The 23,458-nt window shown below is 43.0% G+C and overlaps 1 protein-coding gene across 1 annotated transcript in view; it reads left to right on the top strand.

Moving 5' to 3' along the window:
• gli2a (GLI family zinc finger 2a) overlaps nucleotides 1-23,008 on the top strand; it is an 84,999-nt gene extending 61,991 nt beyond the window's left edge. The window contains exons 6-14 of the mRNA XM_086266495.1: nucleotides 8,367-8,568; nucleotides 9,274-9,469; nucleotides 11,716-11,826; nucleotides 12,133-12,273; nucleotides 14,607-14,756; nucleotides 16,158-16,322; nucleotides 16,418-16,699; nucleotides 17,488-17,854; nucleotides 18,462-23,008. Of these exons, the coding sequence (XP_086122621.1) occupies nucleotides 8,367-8,568; nucleotides 9,274-9,469; nucleotides 11,716-11,826; nucleotides 12,133-12,273; nucleotides 14,607-14,756; nucleotides 16,158-16,322; nucleotides 16,418-16,699; nucleotides 17,488-17,854; nucleotides 18,462-20,776 (3,929 nt within the window). The 3' untranslated portion in view covers nucleotides 20,777-23,008. The remainder of the gene's footprint in view (nucleotides 1-8,366; nucleotides 8,569-9,273; nucleotides 9,470-11,715; nucleotides 11,827-12,132; nucleotides 12,274-14,606; nucleotides 14,757-16,157; nucleotides 16,323-16,417; nucleotides 16,700-17,487; nucleotides 17,855-18,461) is intronic.
• The last annotated feature ends 450 nt before the right edge of the window (nucleotides 23,009-23,458 follow it).

Here is a 23,458-nt window from a genome sequence, read left to right as displayed (position 1 = left end):
CCACATCCTCAACCAGACCACCGACAGGTCCCGCATGCCACAGCCGCTCCATCACGTGATGCATACTGCTCCGACGTGCTAACGTTCTGAGGCGAGTTACGGCGTGTTGCAAGTTTTGTGAGGTGCTTTCGTCCAGTAATTTAGGTCAGTATCGGACGAATACCGATACGTAATATCGGATCGGTCCATCTCTAATTGTAACTAAGTCATTTTAGTGCCTAAACTGCTTAATTTAGTGTGTTGACCTAATCAGACATCAATGAAAAAAGGCAAAGACATGTTCAGGACTGGACTTTTGGAGCTCTGTGTGAGCCTCACATTGAAAAGTGACACCATGGGGGTAGCATGGAGAGAAGAAAAAAACCATGATTCCCACTGTGAGGTCAAATTTCAACAGCAATTCGTCAAATTATTGTCCAGATTTTATCTAACAGAATGTTTGGGTTCACTGGGAGATTCTGACATGAAAATCAGTCACTGGAGAAGATAGATCATTCTGTTTGGTTCAGCTGAAAATCAGCCTGCAGACTTTTATTTCATAATTAGGCATTTTTGAAAACCTCAAACCAAATCAAAACCAGAACCTGTGGAAGCTCTCGGCGCTTCCAGCATGATATGTCAAAATATTATCAACCATCTTGATACGGAAACCCAAGCTTGTCTTTTATCACCACTTTAACACTAAGAGGCAAATTTAACAGCCACGTTGTCCTTTGTTCTCAGCACCAGACATGTTGATACGGTCCTCTTGTTCTTCCTCTTGAGGCTTTTTCATGGCAGTGCTTTCAACATCAAAGCTAGTGGTTTTTAGACTTACACGTATGGGGGCCGAGGCTAGTTGAGGGTGTGTAAACACTGAAAGCCCAGAGGCCAGGATCTCATAAAACCACATCACCTTAAAGTCTCTAATTCTGATTGTGTTTCAGGTGTGTTTGTGATGTCGTTATGAGTAACAGCCGACAAAAAAGAAAAACGTCCGGGGTAGCCAATAAAGAGGCAGCATGGAGGTATACCTTCATCTCTGCTCTGTATCAGGCAGGGCTCAATCCTGCATATACTGCTATGTAATAGCAGGGAGGTTATTGCTGACACACACACTCACACTCAGTGGCAGGCAGAAATTTAACCGCCAGGCTAATGCTCACAAACTCGTACACGTGTTTGCACACAAACTCACAGAGGCCAGCCTGTTCTTTGATGCCAGCCAGAACCTCGGCCCTCTATCAAAGTGACAGTCAGGCACCAGAACAGACGTTTGACTTCAGCAAGGAAACGCTTCCAAGAAACCTTCAGCCCTCATGAATGAGAAAGAGAAAGCTCACAGAGAGGAAAGTCGGCCTTTTCGATGCCTGATAATCAAACACCCTGCTTGGCACTGACCCCCTTCAGGAGCCCTCATTCTTCCTTTCATTCCATCCAACCACCCACCCAGAAAAAAAGAAAAAAAACCTGCTGCACTGTCACGCTTCCAGAAGACACTAAAGCTGCCATCCTCACACACAGGTAGGAAAACTCAGCAGAGAGGAGAAAATCAGGTACAGGATGGCTTGAACATTAATCTTTTAAATTACCTCAATCACTTAGTCAAACAGAGCTGAGCTGAGCTGCAGGCTGAGGCGGGGTTTCAGAAACTGTAGACCACCGCCTTCTCCCGCCCTCCTCCTTCCTCTTCCTTCTCCCACCACCTCAGTGACCGCCGCTGTGCTGCCATGCCCACACTTGTTTGGGTGGTTGTTTACTTGTGTAGCCACAACCCCCACCCCAACACCCCCACCGCCTGCTTCACTGCAACGTCCACACTAGCTACCAGCTTTTATTTAGTGTTCTACCATCCTCGGAGTGATGTGGTCAGGTTTGGGTCACTCTGCCAGTCTCGAGGCACAGGGACCACATTGACCGAGGCGGCCAACTAATGGTCATTGCGGGCAGCCTCAGCCTGAATCAATAGCCTTATTTACTGCTAGAACATGGGAGAAGGAGGAGGAGGAGGACGTGGCAAATATGTGCTTCACCCCTGCCGTTAGTTTTGGAAGGCAGCACAGATAAAATCCATATTAAAAATCAATTTATGCACTAATATTCAGCAGACCCACCGCAAGAACTGGGAGCACTCAGTGACCCTATAGTATGGCTCGTCCAGCCCATGTTTTCCCTCTGGATGAGTGAACAGCAAGGCTCAGAGTAGAGCCCCAAACACTGGGTGCTGCTGTGAGAAGGGTGCTGCTGGAAAAGTTGTGAGCACACGGGATTTCTGGCAGGTCTGCAGGTCTTGCTGGTCCACTTAAGAATTTTTAGGATTTGCTGTCGGGTATACCTCAGACGAGAAACTTAAACACACCAATTTCTCCCCGATGAGGATGACAGCATTTGAAAGACACTGCTGTGGCGCTGACTGAAGTGGCACAGACTGTTAAAAACACAAACCTAACCAGCAAAATGATTGCTTTTTTTCCACTGTTAAGACTCTCCCTTCCCTCAGGACTGCCATATGACAGGGTGATGGACAGGTCTCCTAAGCAAACAGTGTTAGCAGTGGCCGTGAAGGCCTCGCTGCAACGCTTAACTGCTTCTGTAAGTTAGTATCTGTGTTTGCGGTATGTTTTTCACGCATCAATCACTGTCGTTATCTGGTGAGAAATCGACTGGGCTGAAATAACAAAAGTACATTCAAGTCCAAAGACACATTCATGAAAAATGTGCATGTTTGGCAGCTTGTTTAATTTAGCATTGTTTCCTAGAGTTTCTTTAATTAAAATAGCTCGGCTGGTTTAGAGTTAAAGAAAAGTTCCTTCAGTTGCTTCTTTAAGTGACAGCTAATCCCACGACTAACCTACTTTCAGTAGATTTTTACACCAGCTCATAAGCCAAAAAGGAAAAAAATGAATAAATCAGAAAACATTTTTGTTGTTACGCTGACCTACACCTGCCAACCTAAAGATGTGTGCAGCTAATTGTCACATCCCATCAGCAGTATGACCTATGTGAGTCAACATAACTGGAAAACTCAGGTACTCAGGTAATCATGGTGCTTCTCTCTTTCTCGTTCTTTCTTGTTATATTCAGTGTAATATTTGTAAGGAAGCTATTTTATTGCATAATAGTAATATACAGTTTTATCAGCTTCCACAAGAACTATTTTCCTTCTCCCGTCTCTTTGTGCTCCACTCTGTGTGTGTGTGGAGGTCCACTTGCAGTGAGGCTGAGACCTGGGAAAGAAGAAACTAATATGAATATGAAGTAATGTGTAACAGTAGGGAAGTAAAGGAGACCAGGGGGACATTAAAATAAAAATAGTACTACATTTAGCATTTTTTAATCTGTACAGATCTGTACAGATGCATCTAGTTGTGTTTGAGGCCTAAGCTTGAATGAGGTTTAAGTGATACTGGGTATATGAATATTATTTTAAATGCCCTTTGCGTATTTTAAGGGTTTGATAATGGTAAAAAAAAATAACAATAATAATAATAATAACAACAACTTAGATCTGTATAACACCTTTCAATAAACCTAAAGACAGTTACAAATAAATATACCAAAAAATAAATACTAATAAATAGGGCAGGACAATATGGACAAAAATATTTATCATGATATATATTTGCAAATTTGCGATAACAATAGAACTGATTACATAATTGATGCGAGACAAAATACTTTACAACTCCACAACTTTATCAGTGCAAAAAAACCCATCAATTTATTTTCACTTAAACAAGCAGCTGTTGCTGAATTCTCTCGCAGCTGCTCTGTTCCCATGTTCTACTGTGTGACTGATAGCCTTGAGTTTAAAATCCGCTTCATACGCATGTCTCTTAACAGGTGTCATTTTGGGCTCCTTATACACACACAATACGGTAATATTATGTTGAAGCGCAGTACGTATTACTCTGCGAGGCTCCTGACTACGGTAGCTGTAATGCTCCGACAATCCATCAAGCGGTGCGGATTCATAGATTACCAAAGTCAAACTAGACACTTTATTGCAGATTTTCGAGCACCGTGTACCACATAAAATCGGTTCGAGGTCAGTAAGCGCAACCAGAATTCATACATAAGGCACACTGGATTATAAGGTGTGCTGTCAATTTTTGAGAAAATTAAAGGCTTTTAAGAGCGCCTTAGCGTCCGAAAAATACAGTAATAACGACGGCCCGCTTGCATGTTCTACAAAAAACTGTGCTTTGGTGCCTATCTGACGGACAAAAACCAAACCAGTTTCACGTCACTGAAGTTGCACCATTTTTACCAACCAATTCTGGTTCATCTGTTTCATTCAACGATCTGCTTATGCCCTTCTCATTCGCCGCCATGTCCGTATGAAAACAAAGGCACTGCGCATGCACATTTTACCCATATTCTATCGCGATATTTGATTTTCTTATCATTGCCTAACATTGTACCGGTATTACTGTGAATGGTATAATATGGCCCAGCCCTACTAATAAATAAATAAATATACAAAATAATAAATATATTAAAATTACAAAAGATAAACTAGGGCCCATAAAACCAGTTGCCCGAGCTGGTCTTAGCCTCTTAATCCCAGTAGGATTAAGACTAAGGAAAGTAAAGTTAGTTAGTGAATAGACTTTAAAGTGTTATTAGCATTGGTACACCGCCACTGCTATGGATGCAAATAAAGTCACATTATGGTATCACATTGGGAGGCTTTCAGAAGGCTGTTTGTATATGAATGCACAGGTATGTGAGGGGTGGGTGGGCAGAGAAATATCAGAGTAGTTTGCTGGAAAACCTTGAAGCTCCCATGACAAAAGCAGCAGCCAAAGTAAATGTCTGCCATCCTGAGGAAAAAGATTTCAGTGTTGATGTAGCGGGGTGGGGGGTGGGGGCCATAGATTTGTGTACCGATGTGGTGGTGAGGGGAGAAGGAGGTGGGGGAGAGGGGGGGGGGGGTTCCCCTCAGACTGCTTACACAAACACTTAACTATATGTTAGTTCATGAGCACATGGGTTGGAAGTGTGTGCATAAACACGATGGCAAACACAACGCTGGCTTTGGGCTGGACACCGGGGGCTCGTAGAGGATACAGTGCGAACCCTCTCGCTAATAAAATTCACAGTGTTCGTATTAGTGCGATTTAACAGGAAAAATAAACAGTCCCCGTCTCAGGCTTGACTGGGGGGTGGATGGAGATGAGGAGGCCGACTGGCAAAACCTTAGCTTTGGTGTAATGGTGGTGTGGGTGGTGTGGTTATATCTCTATTCAAGGTCAAGGTGGGTAAGCTCAAGATTATCTGCTCATTTAAAAGCGCTTGTCAAAGCACAGAAACATTATTAGAAACTCTTATTTGGAAAAACTAGCATGCTTTGGTTCGCAGATTTGTGTTACTTTTGTATCTAGATGTTACTGTTTATACACATTAAATATTGAAAAGTTAAGCCACTCTGCACTGAATGCATTTTATTTTACCAATAACCATTAAAATCCAAGTTTTTACATTGATCTATTTCCCCTAGAAACATAAATATTTACTTGATATTTTCCCCTTGTGTATGTGAATAGATCTTTGCTCTACTTCCATATTCATATGATGGTGCTCACTGTCCAAAGCTGAATATCTGCAGAATACTATGCAAACTAAAATCCCTTAAGAATTGTTTAGAGAACATAAATGTTAGTTCTTAATGAAAACCTTTGATCCACAAAGTTAGTTGCAGTAAAACACAGTGAAGTATGCATGTTCTTGGCTTAGCTTTGCTGTCCTGTACTCAAAACAGATGCTAACCCTTTTTTTCGAAAGCAGAGACAGTTTGTTCACACGTTCAAGGATGTTAGAAGGTTTGCATTTCTTACTACGTGTTTGAGGATTTATTGGCACTGAGCTGAATTTCTTGGCAGTCTTTGTGGGTCCAACTCAGCTGCAATCCTCACCACTCCTCGTTCTGCTGTTGGCTAACTCTGCATTAGCTTAACTGTCTCCATGAACTTATCAAGAGGCCAGTGGATTCTCAGAGAACTGTTTTCACTCACATATTGGCCATGAATACAAATATTTTTCAAACACTGCTGTTTTGTTATCAGTGTTACACAAGGAAAAGCTGCAGACCTATTCTTTGCAGGGCTGCAAAGTGACCCTCCATTGGCTCCGGCTGCAGCGACACCGAGTGCTAGCAACTTCTGGAGATCAGCACAACCCTCCAATTAGAGCATTTTCATTTTCCACAAAACTATTTCGGCAGAAGCAAATGCTTAAAATAATCACGCACACTCCTCACTCGGGTTCTTTTTTAATATTCCTTTTCTTTACTGTATCAGTGTGTGCCTGTAATTATGCCTCTATATAAATCCAGATCCCACAATTACAACCAGCCCGGGATTCAGGCCCACAAAGCACCGATGCACATGCAGACACTCGCATATATGTACGCACAAACACACTCACACACGTTACCACACACTGCTGCGTCGCCACGGCCTGCGCAACATCTGTTTTCTCACTCCCTGCCGGAACCTGTTCACCCTTTCAGTCATAACCACCACCTATAAAACGCTCCTTTACCAAGTGGTGAGAGTTTCAGAGTGAATGAAAGTTGTTCCAGGTAAAATTAGGAAAGATTACTGGGCTAAACAAGAGCTTGCTGACCAAACATTGTTGAAAATTTGTTGCTGGAGGCACTGAGAATTCTTTTGAGCTGAATTAGATGTACAGATTGAAGGCGGCAGTTTAAAGATGGGGGTAGAGGGCGGCACTGTGGGCGCCGTGCCCAGAAGGGTGAGGCTGGCGCCAGCCTACCAGGGCACCAGGCTGTGAGGCCTGTTTCCTGCTTTATAAAGGGGAATATTAATACCTGTATCTCCCATTAAATCTGTTGGCAAGGGTGCAAGTTCACCTTTAAAAAAAAAAAGTCCCCATTCATGATCCCAGTTTTGCTTCAATCCTCCCGCCTCCCTCCTTTACTCCACTCCCACCCCTCTGTGTGGCTGGGAGATGATGACATATTTATTTATTAACCCTACGGAGTCGCATTCCTGAGCAGCGTTTGTTGTTTATGCCAACTCTTTGATACATGTCTATATCATCTCCACCAGCCTTTTTTCTCCTTTTCCAGGCCCCCAACTTCTGTTGTCTGCCATCTGAAGCTCCTGGGAGCCTTTTAACTGAGTGCATATGCCTCTGCTTTACGACTTGCCACCTCCAAACATAATAGCTTTGGAAGTAAGCCCCTTCTTTATGGCTGCAGGTCTGGTGCGGTGATTATGGCGGTGCCTGGATTAATTTCGCTAGAGGGGTTGTGAGTTGTACCAGCAAAGAGTCGCGATTGGCAACATATTGGCAGCAGCGTAGCTGACATGCAGGAAATGTGTGTGTGTGTTAGGTCACTATGCACGTGCTTAGGTGAGCCGTGATGGGGCTATTATGAGTATCCTGCCTCTCACACCTCTGATGATGCCTGTTGTAAGTTGTAATTGAACGCACTCAACTCAGCTCTGTCCCCTCACACTGGGACCAGCACCTGTTGGTCCCCACCAGTGATTTGTCTCCGTCTTATGTGGGAGTGAGAGTTGCATGCCTTTAAAAGAAATAAATACACATCAGTATGTGTGGAAAAACAAATTGCCTTCTTTAAGTTCATGGGAAAGTAGTGAACCCCGTCATTTTCTTGTGCTCTTTTTGAAAAGAATGAGAAAACAGTACAAGAAGCAGGTCTAACAGGAGGCCATTAACTCTACCTTTGTGAGTCAGCCTTGTTTTTTTTTAAATGGGATTCTGAAATCAATTTGTTCAAATTGCCTCTATTTAACTTCCCCAAGTACAGCGGCTGAAAGAGATTCCTATCAAAGTAATTACGGAGAATGATTAGGCCCAGATTCATTATGCATAAGAGGATGCAAATGTTAAATAGGGGAGCTGTGTGTGAGAGAGATGCAGGAGATAGGGTTTAGCTTAGCATGGCTGTGACCTCCACTAGAATGCCCGCGGCTCAGCATTTCCTCGAACATGGTCCAGGATAACTGCTGGTTTCTATTGAGGCCATGCATAGTTTTTACACAAGGAATTTGCACATTAAAGGCATTCAACGTGAAATCCAAAAAAACATATTGGGACAATATGTGTGGAGTGTTAGATACTGTTAGCTAGCTTGGGTGTATTCAGTGCTCTGGCTTTGCAGCATTTATTTTTGCTGCAAAGCCAGAAATTTTAACATTGGCGTGTATGTGGATCCGGTCACTTTAGGAACCAGTATATATTAGGGGAATGGCGGTTTTGTCATTTCCTCACAGTCTGCATTTTGCTGTCCATTTTTCAAGCAGTTAATTTATTGGTGGCAAAAAACTCAAATATCAAAAGGCAAAATTGGTGACATTTCTGCATTTGTGTCTCTTGTTGTCTGTCCCCAGTATCCCGTTTTTCCAGCCCAAGGTTGACACCCCGGCTCAGCAGAAAAAGGGCGCTGTCCATCTCGCCACTGTCAGATGCTAGCATTGACCTGCAGACCATGATTCGTACCTCACCCAACTCCCTGGTGGCCTACATCAACAATTCACGCTCCAGTTCAGCCGCTAGCAGCTCCTATGGGCACCTTTCAGTCGGCGGAATCAGGTATAATTGCGGTTCATACAAGAATACTGTATGAACATTGACAGGCATATTTATAGTTTCCAGCAACTGTAGTCTGCAGGCGTCTGTTGATTCAGATCTACCACAGTTATTAATTAGTCACACTTTTAAAAATCACCATTTTTCTTGAAATATCCATTATAATCAAGTTCCTTTTTTGGGTGGCTAGTAAATGTATATATTTTCTATTCACAGCTATTAAAAACAAATGGAGCGAATTTATTGTATTCATACTGTTACAACAAACCAGTAGACATGCAGGGTGGCTTCAAGTTAAGCAAGATTGCTTTGAAGAAAAGATGACACATTCTTCTCCAAAAACTATTAAAAATACATCAGTGAGCATTTTACAACTATCACTTAAAGTGTAAGGTTGCACTGGAAGTAAAGGTGCAGTGTAAGTGGGGGCTTGTCCGGGATTTGGACTGAAACCACACAAAAAAACAATTCTGTAGTCGTTGACTTGGTCTTTATGAGGCATTTTAGATTCAGAGTAAAATCGACTTTCCTGCAGTGCCAGGTTACACTACATGGTCCTTGCTTCAAAGGAGAATGCTAGCTTATCTATTTTCACTTGGTAGTGAGGGACAATGCGACCATGATTCCAGTTGCTTTAATGTTAGTAGACAAAAGTCTCCAGCCATGTTAGCCTTAAAATATCTTTTTTCCTCTCACCCCCTCACTCAGCCCGACATTCAGCTTCCCCCATCACATCAACCCCGTTGCCTACCAGCAGCTGTTGTCCCAGCAAAGGAGTCTCAACGCCTTTGGCCACACGCCTCCTCTCATTCAACAGTCGCCATCTTCGTTCTCTGCTCGTCAACACCCCCTCACTGCATCACCTATGTCCTCCCACAATAGCACCAACTCCGAAGCAAACCAGGTAACATTCATGTCTTTATATTTTAAAGTTATACCTCAGATTGCATTATACGGATATGTAAGCTTGGGATGAATACAGATTTTCTCTGATTACCAAATTTTCACTTTTTATGTCATGATTCTAATGTTTTGTGATCACTAGGTCACATAAACATTAATAGAATAAACAAAGTTTAAGTCTTGTGGTTCTCCAACAAGCAAAACCTTTATAACATTCACCGGACACTATCCCCTAGACAGTTGCCAGTCTTCCCAGGGAAGGGAACTTCACCCTGAGCTCAGAATGTGCAATGCTCTGCAGCTACACCTCAGATTCTGCAGGCCTCAGTTGTTATGCTAATGTTCATGACAGTACAATTAGAAAAAGACTGAACAAATATGACTTGTTTGGAATTTCTGGGCTGTACTTAGTTTTTACGCTGTTACTAATGCCACGGTCTCATTTTTCACATGTTGTTGTTCATCTAATGTTTTGTCTTTAAATAAATTTAAGACCTAATAAGGAGCAAATGATTATTTTTATTTTGTCCTGATACATAAAACATTGCAAAGAGTTTAAGTGTCTCTTGAACTTGACCGTAGATAAAGGTAAGAGAAATTGTAAAATAATACTTTGAAAAGAATTCTTCAAATGTAATAGCATACACATTTTAATTACAGATGAAAATAAAATGTAAAAAACAAACAAACATAGCAACCATAACAAGTAAAATAAACCAAACACAAGTTGATATCTCTGCAACACGATACGCAGACATCTTGGACAAAATGTCCAAACTGCTGTTTCTCCACATTCTTTTGATATTTTTAGATAATTTTAGAAGCTATAAAACTCCAACAAATAGTCGTAAAAAGAAGATAGTGAACCGAGACATAGATTTGAGGTGCTGGAACAAAGCCTAATTGCATGAGTTATCATGAAGTATTTTTACAAATGATGTCTCAGGTCAGAAAAATGTTTGAGGCTCCTTCCCAGTTCCATCTGTCTTACTTCCCACTGTCTCCTCTGCTCCACTTTATCAGCCCACTGTCAACACCGCAGCCCCTCGTAATGTAAACTTCCCACTTGGTGAATCACTCCATCTCACACTACACGCCACTGCCTCCAGCTCTGTTTCAGCACTGTGTCTGCTGAATCCAAGTGTGCTGGAGTGTACTGTATATTTGCACCTTTCTGCACACACTCACACACACAGCTTTATTTCTGTAGTGATCAGAACCATATTTCCCTCTTGGTTTCCAGCCAACTGAATGAATCATCGAGGCCCCTAGAACTGCACTGTAGTGTTCTGGGTGGGATTAGAAGACCCCCCTCTCCATTGTTGGACTTCCTCCAACGAACCTCAATAAACACACACACACTCATATCCATCCTTTCTTTTCTTCTCCATTAGAGCTTTAACAGGCCTTCGTAGTCTTTGTCTTTTCAGAATCAGTCGGCAGATCAAAGCCCTCTCGTCGCCCCCACATACACTCACATACTCCTCTAGCCCCGACCCTGCCTCCTCCCCCAATCTGTAGCGAGGGTAATAACTCCTCTTCTTTCATATTTCCTTGCGGCTTTGGCGATCATAAAGCAGTCTAAACTGTTTAGTCTCGGCGGCGGGTCCTAGTCTGACTTATGAACCGTGGTGCCTGGTGCAACCAGGACTTGTCACATCTCTTTGCAGCGGCACAGCGTAACTTTGTGACTCCCCTCTGCTCCCTGTGGTGTGGAAAGCAGTAGAGTCTGGTGCTCAGTCGTTGGTTTAATTAAAAGGTGAGGGAGTGGGAAGATTAATAGTTCACAAATGAATGAATGGTTAGGGATGGTTTGTATTACGAGTAATGGAATGGTTGGCTGATAAATTATGAATGAGATATTTCCAGTGTCAAGGGATGGCTGAATATTTAAAGAGACAAACTCAAAATTTTAAAATCAAAACCTGTAAAAATAAGGATTTGGGATTTGTGTTTTTTGTTTTGTTTTGTATTTTGTATTTTAAGCACCAAAAAGTAATCTCCATTATATTCAAGGGAAGGCAAACATCAAAACACCAAAAGCTTGATGTAAACTGGGCATTAGGATTGACAAGCAAAACTAGTGGCCCAAGGATAAACGTGTAAATAAATAAATATTTATATATATTTCTAGGTGTACTGTCCCTTTAAGAACGATAATTCTAACTAATTTTCCTTCAATAAAAAGAAATGTAGGTAATGACAACCAGTTAAAAACACATTCCTCTGTTCCTTCATGTCTTTCAGAACGCCAGTGGAGATCCAGCAGTCAGCAGCACTGTCAACCCACTGACCACGAAGAGGTCAAAGGTGAAGACCGAAGCAGAGGGTCCACTGCCCATTTCACCATCGTCTCAGGTGAGAAAATAATAAGCTCCTTAAAGTGGGAGAGTGGTGCACCTTAAAGTTAGGTTGCTAATTAGTCTCTAATTGATTATAAGTAATGGATACAAATGCAGCTTTAATATGTGACAAGAGGTGTGTTTTTTTACAACTCTTCCTCTGTAATAAAGAGGTTGATAAGATAAGAGAAATGCAAAATAGTGCGGAATGCTTCTTAATGACTTGTGAAAGGTTAAGTCTTGTTTTTTGTTTTGTTTTTTTAACTCATTTAAATTGGATGCACGTATTTGATATCTGAAGTATCATACACTTTGTCTCCAGGACCACGGTGGGGGGATCCTGGACCTGAGTGAAGATCTGGATAAAGATGAGTGTAAACAGGAGCCAGAGGCCATCTATGAAACCAACTGCCACTGGGATGGCTGCTCCAAAGAGTACGATACCCAGGACCAACTCGTTCATGTGAGTTTTTGAGTACTCAGTTGGATTTTTTTGTTTGTTTGTTTTTTAATGACAGCCAGCCAGCAGACAGAGGACATAAATCCAGCGATTCCCACAGGATTAGATTATATTGCAGTGGTGAACGGGGACGTGCAAGCTTTCTTAATTAGATTAATAAGTAATATAGACTTCAGGAACCCGCCCTGCAGCCTCAGTCAGTTTAAACCAGTTGCACCTGCTGCAGGTTCTGGACTGCTCATCCAGAAACAGATTTTAAAAGCAGAACAGGAACTCCAAAGATGGATTTAGAGTCTGTCCCAATACGAGACATCACAGACCACAACAAGAACGACCTTGTTAGCATGTCTTAATGCATCCTCAATCATCAAGGAAAGGAAATCCTAAAAAGCTGATTCTGTTCTCACACTGAAAACACTGTCTAGATGGACAGAATCAACTTTTGGGGACCTTGTTAGCAGTAACCAACTTTTTCAAAATAAGAGCATTGTCTATGAATTTAAAATATATTCTAAAATGGTTGAGAGTTGCAAAAAAAATACTCAGTTAATGTTGGGAAACACCAAAACTGCTAAATTAGAAATTCCTTTAAAGAAATACATACTACCCTCCTTAATCCCTGGTGGTTGTTAGGGTTCTATGTTGTGTTGCTCATTATGTTGTCAGTATCTGCTGTTTTGTTTGCAATGACAGTGGATAGACTACTGTTGTTGTGTAAAAACTCAAAAGTTCAGATTCCTCTTCTGCTCCTAATTAAATCCATGCTGATTGGGTCCACTCAGAAAGCTGAGTAGTGACCGGTCTCTTTCTGTTGGGTCGACACGCGTAATGTTAATGAGCCTGCTGGCTCTTGCCAAATTCAAGCCCAAGCCCTGCAGCTGTGCCCACCCCTCCACAAGCCCAGAGACCCCTAACCCCTAACCTCTTACTCCCAGCAACACCCCCAACCCCCGAAGCCCAAAGGGCCGGCCATAAATCCATCGTCATGCCAGCAACTTTGGGGTTATGCACCCTTGCTTTTTCCAGGCCAACTTCTCTTCTCTACACTTTCTGACTGGCAGTGAGTCACCTCCGAGTAGCAGTAGGAGAGTCATATGTCAGGTCCATAGACCTACAGACCAATGGGAGGAGGTGGACAGGTCGCTATAAGCTGCTACACACAGGACCAGAGTTACCTTTAACAACTTTGCAAACTCTGTGGACCAGTAGAGGACTGTGCTGATAAACAGTGCCAACAGTGCGTTTATGTTCCTGTTTTCTATAAAGTATAAATTACATGGGTGTGACCTCTAACACCACCTCTCTGAGCACATCTGGGGTTTCACATGAGGTTCAAACATCATCAGCGAAAAGAGACCAAAACAAACACACATACACACCACACACACACACCTGTGGGTTTCTTGTGGTTTCTGTTTGACCAGAGTAATCCTGTTTCAAGAGCCTCCAAATTACGGATTCACAGTAGTGTGTAACCTGAAAATAGAGACCTCTGCGTGGGCCACACACTTTTTTCCATTCCTCCTCCTCTTCCTCCTTCCTCCCAGAATAGCCCTCAGTAGAATTGCTAACCACAGACCTTTTCTGCTGGTGAAGAAGTGGCCACATAAGTGGAGCATTGTAGGCTTGGATGTCCTCAGGAAATGAGGTGGTTCCTCTGGGTGTGTGGATATTTGAATGCGGTGGACGGGACAAGTGTTTTGAAATGTGTCTGTTCAGAGAAATCATGTTTGACTGCAGCAGAAGTCATGTGACTAAATATGCTGTAGCTGAGGACATTTTGCCTTGAAGTGCTCTAGGCTGTATGTACGTTGGACTCCAGCATGCCATTCTTTTTTCTCTTCACGCCTTTGATAATTGAGTACTGTCTAATTTCTCTGAAGACTTTCTGCATATTTAAAGTGCAAGTTAAAAAGTCACATAGAAACTGTTTCGATTGACCTCATGATCCATGGAAATGAAGGAAATGAAGGAATGCAGTCGGAAATCCTCTTCTTGATCACTTTTTACAAGGATCCGCTGTAGTTCCTTTTCCAAGAGAAATGTGAACACAAACACAGCCTGAAAAAACACACACACACACACACACACACACACACAGCCTTTGTAGCTTTTGTCTACTATTGACAAAGGCATAATAACTGTCAGCTATAATGGATTGCAGAGTGATGTCAGTGAGTCAAGCATGCATGGACACATGAGGCGGGAGCCTATTCTGGTGGGAAAAAGACAAGAATTTGCTGACTCTTCTTTAGCATTTTGTTACGTTATTTTCATCTTTAGGGAAAAGTATCATAGAACTGTGACAATTTACTGGAATCAATCTGTATGTACAGCATATCAACAATGACCACATCCACGGTGAGAAGAAAGAGTTTGTGTGTCGCTGGGAGGAGTGTTCACGGGAGCAAAAGCCCTTCAAGGCACAGTACATGCTGGTGGTCCATATGAGGCGACACACGGGGGAGAAGCCCCATAAGTGCACGGTAAGCGCCTCGTATTCTTGGTAATTTGCTGACTGGTATCACAAGCCATCATCTCCCATAATGCAGCCAGCACCATTTTCCAGCTCGGATTGCAATGCAAGCTATTTGGCATAGTTGGTGACATCCAGAGAAATACAGACATACAGAGAAAACCTAACGATCCACTATAAGCAGCAAAAGGCAACAGGGGGGAAGAAGAATTCCTTTCATAACATATATGGCATAGGTTATGGCACCCACCTGTTAAGCAATGATGTATTAACTTTGTTTCCAAAACCATAAACCTAGGTGTGATCTGCAAAAATGCTTTTTAACAATGTGTGTGTGCATAACAATGAGAAGGCAGACACAAAATCTCCTCTCACATTCACTAAAGTTCCTGCAGAGCCACAGCAGACATGATACAACTAGTTATACACACTGACTTTAATTCTCACAGTTGGTTCATTGATCTGTGTAAAAACACTGGAGAGGCCCTTTAACCTTCTTGTTAACATGTTAACCAACTAGTTGAAGTTGGAATTTATTCCGCCGCTTTAGCAGTCAAAGAATGTCAGCCCTTTAGTGCGTCAGTTTCGCCTGTGGAAAAAACTCCCTTACAAAAAAACTTGATATGATTTTCTTTGTGCGTACCACCACTATATTTCCCGTGTTTGATAAATCATGGGCTTTCATTGAAGCCTTCATTTGCTGTGTGAAGATCAAATTGAGGGGCCTGTTTGCTTGGCTTCAAAGCTCACTCTGGGCCTCTCATGAATGTATTAAAACAGATGACTTGTGAAGGATAAAGTTAAGAAAGCTGATTGACAGTGTGGGTGTGTAATTAAAATTTGCAGACAAGCAGGGGGCCATGGGTCCTTATTAAGACCAAGCTGTATATTCTGCACACAAATCCCACATGCATCTTCTCCTAACTCCCCTTTAGTCTTTTCTTTTTAAGGATGAGTCTTCGGACTTTTTCATCCCCTTTCTGGGCTGCTCTAATTTGATTCTCTTTTAATTTCAGAGCCAATTACACTCACAATGACTGCTCAGAAGGAATACCAAATTATAGCTTGTACAGTATAAGTGAATACAAAGGCTAAACACAGACTTCTCTTTGTCTCAACAAAGTGCACCAGACAAAGAGCTCTACCACACCTCACACTTAGTTTGGATTTTTTGTGTAATAGCCCTTTTTTTACCAAAAGTGTAGCAGAGCTTTGCTTTTGTGTGGCACACCACAGTAGGTGGGCAAGAGTCCAAGAGTAAATGACATTTAAAAACTGGAACAAAAAGAGCTTTTTCGTGTTGTTTTTGTTGTTGTGTTCCGGCTCTTTTCTCTGGCCAGCTGCAGACAAAACAACAGCACTCAAGCATCAATCTCATTGTCCGTCTGTCCCATTGTCTGTCTCTCTGCAGTTTGAGGGCTGTTCTAAAGCTTACTCCCGCCTGGAGAATCTCAAGACCCATCTCAGGTCCCACACTGGGGAGAAACCCTATGTATGTGAGCACGAAGGCTGCAACAAGGCTTTCTCAAATGCCTCAGACCGAGCGAAGCACCAGAACCGCACACACTCCAATGAGGTAAGTTCACACATGGATCTCATCTGAGCAGCCGGAAAGGTCAGCTAAGATTTAGATTTGCCACAGTAAAAATCATGTTGAATCCATCTTGGCAGAAACCATATGTGTGTAAAATCCCGGGCTGTACCAAGCGCTACACGGACCCAAGCTCTCTCAGGAAGCACGTCAAGACGGTCCATGGACCCGAAGCTCACGTGACCAAGAAACAACGAAGTGACGCTCCCCCAAGGCTACAGCCACCCAAAGGCAATGGGGAGAACGAGGCAAACTCCAAGCACAGCGCAAGAGCCGTAGATGGCAAGGTGGAGGCCAACAGCACCTCTAGGGGAGGGGAAGACTGCCTACAAGTCAAGTCTATTAAGACAGAGAACTCTATGGTGAGTCCTGTTTATCGGTTACACGAGACAGTGGCTCTGGGTGAGCTTTAAAACAGGGGAACAACAGTTATCTTACATTTTTACTAACATTGTTAGTGAGAGGTTCCCTGCTGGACCTGCATGCGTCCTTTCAAACTCACTCTGTTTGTTGTCTGAACCTGCTTCTCTCTTTCCTTTGAAACCCTGCTAATGGACAGACTTCACTGAGGTGAGCACGCAGCCTGTTTCAATGTCTTTTTTTTTTTCAAATTCCTGTATGGTGGAAATGTATGGTGCATGATAATCCATGTTCATATATTTTCTTGCTCCTTTGCATGTAAGACAGTCTTACGCTGCCATTACACTGGATTTTTATATCTATGAGCTCAATATTCAACCAACGATAAAAGTCATTGTCACATTAATACTGAAAGGCAGGGACTTGTGTAGCATGTGTGCTGCTCACAGAACTTTTCTATTATCCACTTGTTTTCTTAAATAAATAAACCTCCTTTATAATTCACAAGAGTATGAAGCTATAGGGCTACATTAGTTATTACAAAACACCATCACAATCAGAATTTTTTAACTGTGGTAATTATTTAATATTGAAGAATATCTAATAGGTTTTTTTTTTAGCTTGGCACAAGGCTGTGTTTTAGTTTTCTTTCATTTATATTCATTTTTAAATTTCACTTTTTAATCATTTTATTTTCTTTTTCATTTACTCAAACAGCAAAGTGAATATTTCTATGATCTACTAACCTCTTGGATTTTGATTCATGACACTTTCGTCTGTCCTCCTCCAGACGTATCAGTCCAGTCCTGGTGGCCACTCGTCATGTAGCAGCGAGCCATCGCCTCTCAGCAGCGCCAACAACAACGACAGTGGGGTAGAGATGGCCGTGCACAGCGGGGGCAGCTTCGGGGACCTCAGCGCACAGGACGAGTGCCCCATGGTTGACTCCACTGTTCCCACTGGGGGCCAGCAGGCTGGGATGGGGCTTCAGTTGAGGAAAGCCACGGGTCACGGTGGTGCAGTCACCATCAAGCTGGAAAACATCAAGAAGGAAAGGCTGAAGACGGTGAGGGACCCCTGCCCCTGGGTTAACTCTGCGCCACAGCCGCTGCAGGGCCAACGCATTAGCATGAAGCTGCCTCCCATACCTGCAGTTGGTAAGGACTACATGTTGAAGAAACACCTCATATTGGGCTGTACTGTCATAGACTGTGAAGTTGGAGATGGAGATGGAATGAACCATTTATACCCATCTTGAAGCCTAAGCTTTAGTTATATGTGCTGCTTAGTTTTTTCTTAAATGAGTGATCATATTTCAATTAAAGGTTGGAGCAGTAAGCTAATGCTAGCACTAATAAGGAACATCCAAAACTTGTCTGTCATACAGAAACCTGCTAATAAATGCTCAGTACATTCCAGTAAAATCCCAGAATTTTACTACCCAAACTGGAGCACAGACTTCTTGGACAGTCTGTCAGTACAGTTAACTACACAACAGCCGTATTATTTGTTCCAAAAGTGATGGTGAGTTTAATCAGGTGAGGTTAAGCCTTGCAGACAGCTAGGAGCTACAGCTCCCTGTACATGTAACAAAGCGGACAGTGCTCTAGCTTTCAGTCCCTGTACAGTTGTTATGAAGGTGGACACTAGCTATAAAGACCAAAAACAGCGATGCTGAGAAATGCTTCCTCTGTAATTATAAACTCATGTGCATATATAATGTTATAATATAATAATATTTATTCTAATCTTTTTATCTGCCAGGGTCCCTGCTGGAGAACTCCAACATGAGTAACTTAAGTGGTTCGTACCCTGGCCAACGCATGGATGACCTGTTGTCATGTGAAGTGACGCTATTGAACCAGCTGAACGAGCGCCGTGACAGCACCACCAGCACCATCAGCTCTGCTTACACCCTAAGCCGGCGCTCCTCTGGTATATCCCCGTGCTATTCCAGCCGTCGCTCCAGTGGGACATCCCAGTTTGGCGCTAATCGCCACAACAATATCAGTTCAGCTGACTCCTATGACCCAATCTCTACTGACCTGTCTCGTCGATCCAGTGAGGCCAGCCACTGCGGAGGTGGCGGTGTCAGCGGAGGAGGTGGAGCAGGCCTTCCAAGCCTTCTCAGTCTTACACCAGCACAACATTATCGGCTAAAGGCAAAGTATGCTGCTGCCATTGGTGGAGCACCACCTACTCCTCTTCCCAACATGGAACGAATGAGCCTAAGGACTCGCATGGCACTCTACAGCGACTCCCAAGAAGGCTCATCGCATCCCTTCCATCAGCCACCCTCTGGAACTGTACCAAGACGGTGCAGTGATATTGGATATGGCACGCAGAGCATGATGCCCCACGAAGTACCCACCAATCTGCCACGCCGTGCAAGTGATCCAGTGCGTCGTACGACACTGGACCCTCTCTCCCTTCCAAGGGTCCAGCGCTACAACAGCATGAGCAGCATGAACCCCATGAATGCTCCACCAGCTGCAGAACGTCACCAGACACTGGCTACACAGGGCTATACTCGCTCTGATGGAAGCCTGCAACGCTACCCATTTGCCCCCAGACCACCAAGCATTTCTGAGAATGTAGCCATGGAGAACATGGCGGTAGATGGAATGATGGTTGGGGGTGAGCAGGGTGGAGAGGATGATATGGTGCTTCCAGACGATGTGGTACAGTACCTCAGGTCACAGAATTCTGGCCCCTCTACTCACAACTTGGGACAAACCGACTATAATTCCCACGGTCAGACTCAGGGCTACCAGACAGGCGTGGCTCCACCAGCATCATTTTTTGCGCAGAGGAGGATGGCCATGGTGGATACCATGATGGCTCAGTCCAATCAGGATGTGCAGTCCTGCCAGATGGGTCCGGGAGGTGCTCAGCAGCCTTTTGCAGCACCATCAGAAAACATGAACAAGAATAACATGCCAGTGCAGTGGAATGAGGTGAGTTCAGGAACAGTGGACACCACAGCCAAGCTTCCCAAACAGCAGCAGCATCCTCTCAGGGGGAATCTAGCTGTTGTACAGCAGAGGCAGAACTTTGGGTCCTTCCAGACGCAAGGTCAGGGCTTGAGCAACAACCAGCAAGTTGTGCCTATGAGTCAGAATATATCTATGCAGGGGTATGCAAACCACAGCAACCAGAGGCTGATGAACATCTCTCTACAGCAGCATCCACAACAGAGACAATGCAACAGCGTGAACTTTAGTAACCAAATGAGTCCTCAGCAAGGGTTTGGCCAAGAAGCAATCCCAAGTTCTATATCTGGAAGCACTAGCATGAGACCTACGCGCAACAGTATGGCAGATCAAGAGGTCCAAAGTTACAGATCAAGGACACAGACTGATGTCTATTCTTATGTCAGCCAAGTGGATCCTCAGCAAAATTACGTTATCTCCCAACAGCAGCACAATGTCCAAAATGGAGGCAGAGGAATGTTACAACCCAGGCCTCCCACAGAGCCCAGGTCTACTGCCAGACCACACGGAGGGTCTAGCATGACACAACCGAGCCGATTGCTCAAGTCATCGGATGTTTGCCCCGGTCAAGGTAATGATACCTCTGAGGCAAGCCCAAAGAGGCCCAGTGGGTCAGTAGCCCATGACAGCAACTCAGAAAATCCAAACTCCGCTGTGTTCTACACAGGTCAGATTCACGTGTTTGAGCCACCTTCTGTCAGCTTTGATGCTCCCATGTCCCCATGTGCCAGTCAGGCTCCTTCCAGCAACAACACTTCTGCAGCCAACATGGCTTCACCAGGCGTCAACCAGGTCTCCAGCAGCACAGTGGATTCTTCCACCAGTGGATCTGGGGCCACAGAGCACGCCCAGATCGACTTTGATACCATGCTTGATGACGGAGACCACTCAAGCCTAATGTCGGGCACCCTGAGTCCAGGCCTTCTGCAGAGCCTCTCTCAGAGTTCCTCACGTCTCACCACCCCCCGCAACTCTGTCACCCTCGCTTCTGTACCGGCAGGGATTGGCAACATGGCCATCGGTGACATGAACTCTATGCTCACAGCCCTGGCTGAGGAAAGCAAGTTCCTCAACATGATTAGCTGAGAGCAATCAAACACCTCATCATCCATCCATTCTTACCATGAATATCAGGAATATAAAGACTATACAAGAAAGCACTGATTGTACAATGCAAAACTGCTCATTACATAAACTTTTTCTACACTGTTCATAGTAATATGCTTATCCTGTAATATTTGTTTCAGATTATATGTTACATTAAAAGGTTAATAGTAAATATAGATACGGTTAAGGACCATTTTCTATCATTTGTTAAAAAGCCATACTTTTTAGCTACAAGTCTATGATAGCCCAGGGTATATAAACAGATCAAGAACAATTGCCATTCAGTATTTGCCAGCGTAATAGGCCTTTAAAAAGTGGTGCACTGATAGCAGTTCACATAGTGCCTTGATGAGGTCATCAAGTGTGAGAATCTGAATATGACACAAAAACCGAATTATCAGGAAATGGACACAATATGTGGATAGACTGTTATGTTTGTAGATGATACTGTATGGTACCTGGTCTAAGATATGTTACACACTTGCTGTTTAAGCTAGAGCTGTCAAACAGTTTATAAATGATAAATTCATTTTGTATTGACTTAACTAAACGATAATAGGCAGTTGCAAAAACTGATTATGGAAGCGTGGAGCAGTTTCTTCAGCCCATGTTATGGTTCTTTACTACAACTAACTGGCAAACCTCACACAGGGTGATCTGATTAAGTAGCTCTACCTTCTACATTTTCAACACATCTGCAAGTTGCTTTTAACCCACCCCAGTCCCAGCTCCTTGCTTTTAATACTTTGTCTGACTTCATCAGTGTCATGCTCAGTGCCTCTTCCTGTTGCTGACATCCATGAATGCGCATAGATGGGAGGGCATGTTGAGCTACCATAGCACCAAATAGGCGGGGCAGGGTCTAGCCTGCAGTACTACTTTGACACAGTGACCAAATAAATTTTTAAAAAAGCCTGAGGCCAAATTATACACCAGGGATGGTCATGATTTTCAATAGTCATTCAATTATTTTTTCTTCTATCATTTTCTTTTCTTTTTTTTAATCAGTTGGTTATGCTAAACTATATTTTCCTTTGGCTTTACCAGAATCTGGGTGGATATATAACACACTAATACTCCCAGAGGTCATAGTAATGTAGCCACAGTAGAAACTGTTTGCTGACAACCATTAAACAACGGAAACAGGTTAAATAAGTTATGAAAAATAACTGGATAACAGAAGCATGTGTAGTACAGCAAGGTTAGACGCTGCTGTACAAACAGGAGAAACATGCCAAGCCAAAGACAACCACAGAAATCCCAAAATTTAAACAAAATAAAAAATAAAAATGAGGTTCGGTGCAGATGTTGTCAGGTAAAGCTAGCATGTTACTACATGTGCGTGCACTCATTCGAGTATTTGAGTCTGGGAGTCGAATAAGTTCCAGTAAATATCAGCGTATCTCTGCTCCCTAATAAATGCCAGTATTGGAAAAAAAATAAACTGCCGTTGTAGTTCATATATGCACTTAACCATCCTGCAGCAGAGGAAATAAAAGCTGTGTTTGCTGGAGCATGTCGTTATGTAATAAATGTTTACCATCTGAAATGTTTTGAAATGTGTTACCAACATGTGTGTGTGTCATAAAATTTCACTGAATGCAGTTTACAAAGTGAACATATTTGACAGCCCTAGTTTAAACACATGGTTGTTAGGCATTGTCATCCACAGAACTGAAGTCATAATCTGAGATTGTGAGGATGTGAAATGTGATTTCCTTCTTTGCCCTCTGGATCAGAGACGTTCATTCTCCATGGTCCCATCTCACAAGGGTAAATGATTGAAAAGGACAAGGATATGCATCAGTGTTAGTCCATCAGGGCACATGAACCCCTGCGCATCTGATGAGGAGCACTCTCTGAAAGAATATACAAGTACCTCTGTGTGTTCTCAGTAGAGATCCAACTCTAATTAACACATTCATACCCCCGTCAGTGCACCCTGTCTCTCCCCTGGGTTCTCAATGAACTGCAGAGTCCAGGAAAGGACTCAGACTTTGATAATGAAATCCTGTTTTCGGACAGGATGGGCAAACTAGGTCTGCAAATTCCTCTGTTTTATTATGTTTGCTGAAATTGCTGAAAGTAGCCTTTTAAATGTTTGTGTGTATGCTACCATCCACTTTTACTATGCTTGGTATGTGTGTGTGTGTGTGTGTGTGCGTGCGTGTGCATGTGTATATAGCTTTTGTACATTTCAAATAAACTATCTCCTCTTTTTCTGTCTAAATCTGCTTGCTGTCTTCTTTGATCTGTGTTCCCTGGAGACAGACCATGAAAGTGAGGCTACACTGCATTCGAAATCTCATTTAATGTGTATTTTCTCAGACTGTTCTTGAGAAAAACTGAAACCAAACACTATCACATATTCATCCATACAAGTTACTGAAAACAGATATATCTTAAATTGGGGGGGGTAAATAAGTCACCTGTATAACTCATACCAAGATTGAATTATTAGGGGTTGCGGCTTATTTCAAAAACAGGAAGACACTAATAAAGGAAAGAGGAGTGAAGCTTGCTAGCAATTTCAACTCATCTCCTGAAACATGAATAAGTACTGGACCTGAATCTGCCTACAAATCACCCCCAGTGCCATACTTACCCTCAGTGCAAAAAGTAACACACATTAGACTCTAATGTGTCTATTTTCTGCGTCTA

Source organism: Aulonocara sp. 'chitande type north' Nkhata Bay, linkage group LG16 (genome assembly GCF_057382095.1).
Source record: "Aulonocara sp. 'chitande type north' Nkhata Bay isolate Kocher_YH1m ecotype deep benthic linkage group LG16, A_spYH_male_GT1.1, whole genome shotgun sequence".
Taxonomy (NCBI): Eukaryota; Metazoa; Chordata; class Actinopteri; order Cichliformes; family Cichlidae; genus Aulonocara; species Aulonocara sp. 'chitande type north' Nkhata Bay.
Note: the sequence above shows the minus strand (reverse complement) of the source record. Positions and strands in the feature narration are given on the sequence as shown.